This window comes from Gigantopelta aegis, chromosome 10 (assembly GCF_016097555.1).
Source record: "Gigantopelta aegis isolate Gae_Host chromosome 10, Gae_host_genome, whole genome shotgun sequence".
NCBI classification, from domain to species: domain Eukaryota; kingdom Metazoa; phylum Mollusca; class Gastropoda; order Neomphalida; family Peltospiridae; genus Gigantopelta; species Gigantopelta aegis.
In genome coordinates this window covers 74,938,401-74,948,417 of record NC_054708.1, presented here as the reverse complement: position 1 = coordinate 74,948,417, position 10,017 = coordinate 74,938,401, and the positions used below count along the sequence as shown (strand labels likewise).

Here is a 10,017-nt window from a genome sequence, read left to right as displayed (position 1 = left end):
ACGGATTTAGTTTCTTCACACCACCACCACTGACGCAGGTCCACCCCAGCAAAGTTCTTGTCGACGCTGACATGGACGTTGACACCAAGGTGTCTGAACAATGTTTCGTCTTTCCTCTGGTTTAATGCTGAAATCGTTTCGTCAATTTGGCTTTTACATCCAGACAGTTCGATCCACTGTTTAAGACTAAGGACAATACCTCGCTTGGTGGGGAAGGTTTTCCCCTTGTCACTGTCAAATTTCCTTATGTGAATAGCAGTGTCCCCTTTCCATAACTTGGCCACCACGTAGACGTTAGTTCCAAGTTCTAGACGACATCTCACTTCATCACTTGTGGAACAGGCCATCTCTGGATTGAACGTAGATCTGATTGTTTTCGGCGATCGAATGACAATGAAACCGTATCTAGCCTTTTTATACTCTTTCGTGTCAGTCTAGGTAGGTCAGGGGCCGTTCTAAGTAGGTCAGGGGCCGGCCTAAGTAGGTCAGGGCCGGTCTAAGTAGGTCAGGGGCCGGTCTAAGTAGGTCATGGGCCGGTCTAAGTAGGTCAGGGCCAGTAGGACGAGGTCACGTGATGTCATCAAGGTCACGGAAAGTAGGTCAAGGTCACGGAAAGTAGGTCATGGGGCCCAACAGGCCCCCTTACTACTCCCAGTACCTACCAGCCTATAGACCGATGGCCTGCCACGACGCCACCGAGGTCGGTTGCTAATCTGAGACCTTTTTACCTACGCTCAAAATTACTTGTATTCCGTGTAAAAATGCGTAGTGATTCGTTTGCAACACTCTATAGCTGTTTGGTAGTAATGTTAATATGATTAAATGTTGTTATCCAGATTCGGGCATTTTTGTTTAATTCGGGCAAAATCCAGCCTGCCCCCCTCCTACAATAATGGGAGCCCGTACGCCTATGTACAGACATGAAAGCACATACCACGACCGTAGAACAGTTGTGGTGCACTGGTTGAAACGAGGAAAAGCCCAGTCAGTTGAATGGATCTACAGAGGTGGTTCGATCCTGCGACCTCAAGTACCTCAAGCGAGCACTCAACCGACTGAGCTAATCCCACCCCCGATCTGTTTTGTGTCCGATTTGTCGAGTGTACGAGTGTACAAAATGCATTACCTATAGGACATTTAAAACGTCACATGAATGTACTTGCCTAAAAAACTTCGCATTATTTTTAGCCGCTTTAGAACAAGCAATCATTATCTACCGATTGAAACAGACAGATGGAAGAATATTGAAAAAACAGAAGAATATGTCCTCTCTGTACATTACACTAGGTGATGAGTTCCATTATTTATTTCAGTGTCCTCATTTTGCTAATGAAAGAAGTACATATGTAAAGAAATATTTTTATATTAGACCTAACACTTTTAAATTAAGTCAGCTATTTAACTAAAAAAAATCAAATATAAAGAAATTATGTACATTTATTAATTTGATTAACGACGTGTTTAAAAACATTTATCTTTCGTAAGTTACTTAGTTGTAAGTTTGATTATATTACCTCTATATTATTGTATACATGTGTGTTGTAAATTTATTTAGTTAGTTATTTGAATATTTGATAGCATTATTATTCTTTTAAGCAGTGCACCAAAATGTAAACAGAACAGAACAGAACTTTATTTCACTCAGGCCGTTCCACAACGGCATTAGAGGAACATACATAATAAATATAATAAACATGACAAGATAGTTTACAGGACGATGAAATAATAACATACAATATTACATAATGTACATGTATTTACCTGTACATTGTATTAATTGACAGTAACTGTAACAGTAGTAGTACTAGTGATAATAATAATTAATAATAGTTAATAATAATAATAATAATAATAAAATAATAATTGTGCTAGCAGTAATAGTAGTCGTAGTATAATAATAATAATAATAATAATAATAATAATAATAATAATAATAATAATAGTAGTGGTAATGGTAGTATCTGGTTCAGTAATAATAATAATAATAATAATAATAATAGTAGTAGTGGTAATGGTAGTATCTGGTTCAGTAATAATAATAATAATAATAATAATAATAATAATAATAATAATAGTAGTGGTAATGGTAGTATCTGGTTCAGTAATAATAATAATAATATTAATAACAATAACAATAATAATTGTAATATAGCTAGGAAACAGTTTTGCTTGTGACATGAGTTATTCAGTTACCAGGGCGTTTAAAAACCTGGCCAATTACATTTATAAATTTCGCCAACTTCTTTAATACACTTATTTTCTTACTGCTCATTAGTTCTTTGAATTTGTAGGTGCTTGGTCTTGTATAATAATAGGGATGTAGAAACATTACTCGGGAATTATGAAAAAATGTACATACAAATAAATAATGGAATTCATCACCGATGTCACTTTCATCACATAAAGTACACAATCTCTCTGCGTGTGCATTAACCTCACCGTGGTGCAGGGGTGAACATTCTTTTACAGAATGGCCAATAAATGCACAACTCCTCGTATGAGGCGCCTTGTTCGCCGTGAGGTGCGACCCGTGAAGTGGATGATGGGATCCTGGTGGTTGAGTTATGGTTAATGTCTGCAACCGAGTATATTGCCATTGACAATACACCACTTTGGCCCGGAGTTCATGTAGACGGGAGGTCAGGAATGGCCCGACCTGATCAATCGGCTGGTCACGTCATGCTCTAGAGCAAACAACCTCTGTTTTGTTTATACAGTAAAGAACAAACATTGTTTGCTTTACCGTGTGTATATGTTGCTCTTGAAGCGGTGGCTAGGGTCAATTGGGTGATTTATTGTTTGTTTATTGCCCAAGTATATCAACCATGTATCCCTGGCATGGCTGTCTGCTGGTTATCCGCAGCACCATGTTCCCTTGTTGGACTCGGTGGTGGGTGGGGGGCATGGTTGATGAACCTTTCATCCTTTAAATATGGAGAAAACAAAAATTCAAATACCAAATTCTGATGGGACCCTGAAAAGGGTCCACACCGAAGTTTCGGACTTCTTGTCTTCGGACGAGGAGTCCATGAAATCAAAGTATACTGTGAAGAAATCCAAAGTGATTTCTTCACAAAATTGGCCAAGGTTTCTTGTCATCAGTTCCACTGATGATGGGGCCTTGAACAAATTATCCCCGTTTGCCATTCAAAAGGCAATTGTTGGCTTGGCTGGTGAGCCAAAATCAGTAAAAAAAATCAAAAATGGGCTGTTGGTTGAATGTTCAACCGACAAGCATTCAACTTGCCTCCTGAAGTCGACAGTTTTTTGTAACGTGCCGATTAAGGTAACTCCGCATACCTCCCTCAACTCGTCAAAGGGAGTGATCAGATGCAGAGATTTAGAAGGTGTTACTGAAGAAGAAATCTGCGAAAATTTAAGTTCTCAGGGTGTTACTGCGGTGAGGAGGATAAAGGTTCGTCGAAACAATGACTTGTTACCGACGAATACTTGTATCCTCACCTTTAACGTCCCTACCCTTCCTCAATCTGTCAAAGCCGGTTACCTTAATATTCCTGTTGAACCCTTTATTCCAAACCCCTTGCGTTGCTTCAAATGCCAGCGGTTTGGCCATGGTCAGAACACATGTCGTGGAAAACTTACATGCGCTCGTTGTGGTCTATTTGACCATGACAGCAAGACATGTAAGAACGATACACTTTGTCTCAACTGCAAGGGCAACCACTGTGCATACTCGCGAGAGTGTCCGCGGTGGAAGCTCGAAAAAAGAGTTCAACAGGTGAAGGTACAAAATAAACTGTCCTTCACGGATGCCAGGAGGTTGGTGGAGACAGCAACACCTACAGTCGGTGACAAGTCATATGCAGCTGCAGCTGCTGCCAAAGTCGCCACTAAAAGTGTTGCAGTCAACACAAACCTCACTTGGCATTATGATGAAGCCAAGTACAAGAAACTGTCCGATATTGAGAAGACGCAAAAACAGGTGCAAAAAGCAGCACAAAAACAAAACATCACACCCCAGAAAAAGGAAATTGAAACTCAAGTGTCATTGGATTTTAAAAATCCACCAAATAGGTCGAGCACTAGTCTCCCTAAGACAGGCAATGACACAAAGAAATCTCCAAAGAAAGCTACAGAAGTACTGTCTGGTAGGCTGAAAAAGATCGAATTACGTTCGGTCCCGATCAGCAATATGTATGATACTTTGGCTGATATCGGTGATGATGATATGGAGATTTCATCTCCAGATCATTGCCGATCACAAAGACCACCAGCAAAGCCAAAGATAAAACCCATACTTCCTCCCGATGGAAAATAAAGTTATCCAGTGGAACTGTCGTGGGCTTAGGCCCAATTTTGATGAATTAAGTCTTCTAATTCAAAAGTATAATCCTCTTGCGGTGTGTCTCCAGGAAACTTTCCTGAAGGATACTGACAGTATTAACATCAGAGGATTTAATCTCTACCATAAATGTCAACAGAGTGAAAACAGAGCGTCTGGGGGCGTTTCCATTATTGTAAATGAAAACATTCCCCAGAGTGAAGTCATATTAAAGTCGACTTTACAAGCTGTGGCCGTAAAGGTCACGGCTCATAAAACTATTACTCTCTGTTCAGTTTATTTACCCCCTCGAAACAATTACAATTTTAGTACTAGGGACTTTCAAGGTCTTCTTGATCAACTCCCTACTCCCTTTATTATCATGGGAGATTTTAATGCACACCACACTTTGTGGGGATGCGATGACATAAACACTAGAGGTAAACAATTAGAAGACTTAATTCTCAAAAATGACTTAATATTACTTAATGATAAAAGTCATACATACTTTCATCCTGCAAGTGGTTCTTTCACATCCATTGATTTAACCCTTTGTAGTCCATCACTTTGTCTTGATTTCTCATGGAAAGTTTGTCCAGACCCTTGTGGTAGTGACCACTTTCCAGTTATTTTGGAGAATGATGGACCTCCATCACTTGAAAGTATTCAGAGATGGGGGTTAACAGGGGCAAACTGGGATCAATTTCGGCATCTATGCAGCACTCGACTGCAACAAACTGCCATGACTGGTGCCGATGATCCCATGTCTTTGTTCACCTCCATCTTGAAAGATATTGCAGAGGAAACTATTCCTAAGACTTCGGCAGTACCGAAGCGTTTCAATAAACCATGGTTCAATGAGACATGCAAAGATGCAATCAAAGAGCGAAACAGGACCCTCGAGAGGTTCAAACGCGAACCTACCGGGGATAACCTGAATAGTTATCGCATTGCTCGGGCAAAGGCTCGTAAAACTATCAGACAGAGTAAGAAATCATCTTGGAGAAATTATGTCTCCAAGTTGACTTCTCAAACATCTGTGAAATCTGTCTGGAATAGGATACGTAAAATCAAGGGAAAAGAATCCAATAATACAGTTCGCCATTTGTCTGTCAATGACAGGGATGTTACGTCTCATCGTGACATTGCCAATGCATTGGCAGACAGTTTCTCCCATAACTCTTCTTCTTCTTTCAGTACAGATGATTTTACGTCTGTCAGAAATAAAGCTGAAAAGCAACCTATTAACTTTTCATCTGAAAATGTTGAAGTATACAACAGGCACTTCTCTTTGGAGGAGTTGCAGGACGCTCTTCGTAGAGCCCATGATACTTCGGTAGGACCAGATGAAATACATTATCAACTCTTAAAACACTTACCTGAATCATCCTTAATGGTTCTATTAAATATCTTTAACAAAATCTGGATTTCGGGTGACTTTCCTTCTGATTGGAGAAAAGCCATTGTCAGCCCTATTCCTAAGCCTGGTAAGGATCCAACAAATCCTACCAGTTATCGCCCTATTGCTTTGACAAGTTGCATTTGTAAAACCATGGAAAGAATGATCAACCGTAGACTTGTCTGGTATCTTGAGTCCCACAAATTGCTTACTAACGTGCAATGTGGGTTCAGGCCTAGACGTAGCATGGTCGATCATCTTGTTAGATTTGAAACGTTTTGTAGGGATGCTTTTATCCATAACCAGCATTTGGTATCGGTCTTTTTTGACCTCGAGAAAGCTTATGATACCACGTGGAAGTATGGGATTTTGAAAGACCTCCATGGCATGGGCCTAAGAGGCCGTATGCCTGGCTTTATCTCAAATTTCTTACAGAATAGGTCTTTCAAGGTACGAGTGGGATCTACGTTATCCGATTCTCACTCCCAAGAGATGGGTGTGCCTCAAGGTAGCATCCTGTCAGTAACTTTATTTTCCGTGAAAATTAACAGCATCACCCAGTGTTTAAAACCTGGCGTTGATAGCTCGTTATATGTCGACGATTTTCAGATTTGCTACAGGTCGTCCAGTATGAGTATCATTGAACGTCAGTTGCAGCTTTGTTTGAATAAACTTCAACAATGGGCAACTGACAATGGATTTCGATTCTCAAAGTCAAAAACAGTCTGTATGCACATCTGCCAGAAACGAGGTCACCATTTAGATCCACAGCTGTTTCTGGACAAAACTCCGGTTCCAGTTGTGGAGGAGACCAAATTTCTGGGGGTTATTTTTGACAGGAGGCTATCTTTTGTTCCTCATTTACAGTATGTGAAAAAGAAGGGCTTAAAGGCCCTCAATATATTAAAGGTTATTGGCAAGACTGAATGGGGAGCAGATCGAAAGGTTATGCTCCGACTTTATAGATCTTTAGTTCGGTCTAAACTTGATTATGGGTGCATTGTGTATGGGTCAGCACGTAAGTCTTACTTGCAAATGCTAGATCCTATACACAACCAGGGACTTAGGCTTTGTCTTGGTGCTTTCAAAACATCTCCTGTGGAGAGCTTGTACGTCGATGCACACGAACCTAGTTTGGGTGCTAGACGTGCAAAGCTTTCTCTGCAGTATGCTACAAAGATTAAATCAATGCCAAAACATCCTGCACACAATGCGGTGTTTGATAATAAATATATGAAGTTATTTGATGCGAAACCGAATGCGATTCGAACATTTAGTCTTCGCATTAAGCAGTTTTTATCAGTTTCCAACATTGATTTAACAGACATTTTGGAAACGCCTTCATATTTTATTTTGCCACCTTGGTGTATCAAACCACCAAAAATTGTATTCGATCTTGTGCATCTAAAAAAAGATCGCACAGATGCAGTTATTTATAAACAACATTTCATGGAAATCCAAGAGTGGTACTGTGATTACATTCCTGTTTACACAGACGGATCACGGGATGGGAATTCTGTGGCTTGTGCTACAGTGTTTCCATCAAACACAATAATTTCCATGAGATTGCCCGATTCAGCATCAATCTTTACTGCTGAAATTTGGGCAATCATTAAAGCCCTGGAACAGATTAAGGATTCATATGCATCCAAGTATATTATTTTTACAGACTCACTTTCGTGTCTTCAAGCTCTACAGTACATGAAATTGGAGCACCCCTTAGTTGGGATGGTGATACGAAAGTGTTTCTTTTTATCAATTGCCAATAAAGATGTTATACTGTGTTGGGTACCCAGCCATGTTGGCATTAGGGGTAACGAAAAGGCAGATGTTGCTGCCAAGTCTGCTTTGAACTTGCCCCGTGTCCATGTTGGTGTCCCCTACAGTGATTTTAAATTTCATATTAACCAATATATCTTTTCGACTTGGCAAGATGATTGGGACGGTGCGGTTGCGAATAAGCTTCATTCTGTCAAGGCAGTCCTGGGAGAGTGGCAGTCATCCTACAGGCGATGCAGGAAAGATGAAGTAGTCTTATGCCGTGCCCGCATCGGCCATACATATTTGACGCATTCATTTATTTTAAAGAAGGACCCTCCTCCTCAGTGTGAACACTGTCAGTGTACACTGACTGTGTGGCACATTTTGGTGGAGTGTGATCATCTCAAGCCGACAAGAAATGATATATTTGGCAACAGAAATGTTTTGGAATCGTTTAAATTCCATCCAATGTTAATTGTAAAGTTTTTAAAACACTTTGACTTCTATACAAAATTGATTGATTTTATATATTGTATTATACTCCCCCCCCCCCCCCCCCCCAGCTCCTTACACTGTGGATTTACATGAGTGTATATAAATATGTTCATATACTTACCATTTGTGACACCCAATAGCCGATATGTATTTTTGTGCTGGGGTGTCGTTAAACAAACATTCAATCAATCAATCAAATAATATGTTATTCCACCTTCCAGTTTCGACAGGTAAATAGTGATTTGACGTTCTAAATTTTACAATTAATCTCCACAACCTTTCGGGAATTATATTTAAATATTTTTCAAAAATAAGTTCTTCTTTAAAAAGTTAGTAGGTTTTGCCTCTTGATGACATTGATATACTATTATTCCATGTTTGTAAATATTGATCATTTTGTCTAACTTTAATTTGTTGTGAGAGCCAGGTTAACGATAGAAAGTATGTGATATCCAAACATCGCTCATTCCTAAATGCTCCAAAATAATTTTAATACTAGTGAACCAATTATAATTTATTCTATTTGTGACATGATCTGTCAAAGAAGGAATGATAGTTTTGATTGTTTCCCTGAAATAATGCAAGCCCAATAACAAACCATTCTTCTTTGAATATTTAATTCCACGGATACCTTCCCCAATTCTCCGTATAACATAAATAATGGGGTGGATTTTTTTGTTGGCAAGATGTGTCGGAAAAAATGTATTTGAACAGAATCACATATATCGTTTTTTTCATATCCCCAAACTTCGCAACCGTATAACAAGATTGGGAGAACTATTGATTCAAACATTTTAAGTTTACACTCAATCGATAGATTATTGTTTTTAGATTTCGCCAATACAAAATACATAGCTTTAGTTGCTTGTTGTTTTAATTGGGCCTTAGTCGTTTTGAAATTATTTAATTTGCTAAAAGTGACTCAAAGGTATTTAAATTCCTTAACATTTTCAAGAACATATTTTCCAATTTTGAAAGTATATTTATAATCTCTGGCATTTCCATTGAAAATTAAAACTTTAGTTTTTGAGATATTTATCTTTAGTTTCCGTTTAGTATGTGTTGTAAATCAGCGGCATTGGTAGCTAATATAGCAGTATCATCTGCGTAAAGTAAACAAAGTAAGTGAATGCCGATGTCGAGCGGGTTTTGTTGGTTTTCATCGATGGGGGAAACTCCTTTACACTCAAGATTTATTAAATATTTGTCTAGGTCATTTAGATATAAGGAAAATAAGACTGGGGATAAATTTTAACCCTGACGGACACCGTTGTTGCATGGAAATAATGAAGATTTCTGATTGTTTGCATATATTAATGATTTTATGCCTTGATACATTTGGTAGATAATTTATAAAAATTTACCGTCTATGCTATAATCCAGTAGCTTATGCCATAAGTGTGTACGAGATACCATATCAAAAGTTTTCTGGAAATCGACAAAGGTGCAGAATAATTTGCGGTTTTTTTGTTTTTTTAAATATCTATCAAAGTATGTAATGTGAATATATGGTCTATTGTTGAATATCCTTTTCGAAAAGCTGTCTGCGCTTCACTCATAATATTATTTTCTTCAATAAATGTTTTTAAGCGGTTATTTAGTATAGATGTAAATAATTTAGAACAACAGCAGAGTAAAGTGATGGGTCGATAATTTTCGGGTAATGAACGGTCTCCTTTATTTTTATAGATTGGAATAATTGTACCTTTAAGCCATTCGTCTGGGAAAACAGAATGATCTAGTATTGTATTAAACAATTTAACGTAAACTGGAATGAATAAGTCAGCAGTAGATTTAATATATTCATTAATTACTTGGTCGGTGCCGGTGTCACGAAATAGAATCGCCCCCGTAACATTTTCGCCCCCCCCCCCCCCCCCGGCGAATCTATTTCGAAATAAAACCTCCCCCCTTGAAATAGAATCGCCCCGACCCACGAAATAGAATCACCCCCATAAAATATTCGCCCCTTACTCATTTTTAGTTATTCTGTCAATTAATGAGCAATATTCACGTAAATTATTGTTGAACATATTTATATCACTGTTATGTTTTATACACGTGAGCATGCCACACACGC

The 10,017-nt window shown here is 38.6% G+C and overlaps 1 protein-coding gene across 1 annotated transcript; it reads left to right on the top strand.

The window, feature by feature from the left end:
• Positions 1 to 2,932: 2,932 nt before the first annotated feature.
• Positions 2,933 to 9,674, top strand: LOC121383807. The gene is made up of 2 exons (XM_041513905.1): positions 2,933 to 3,943; positions 9,627 to 9,674. The coding sequence occupies exons 1-2, from the start codon at positions 2,933 to 2,935 to the stop codon at positions 9,672 to 9,674; spliced, it is 1,059 nt and encodes a 352-aa protein (XP_041369839.1).
• The last annotated feature ends 343 nt before the right edge of the window (positions 9,675 to 10,017 follow it).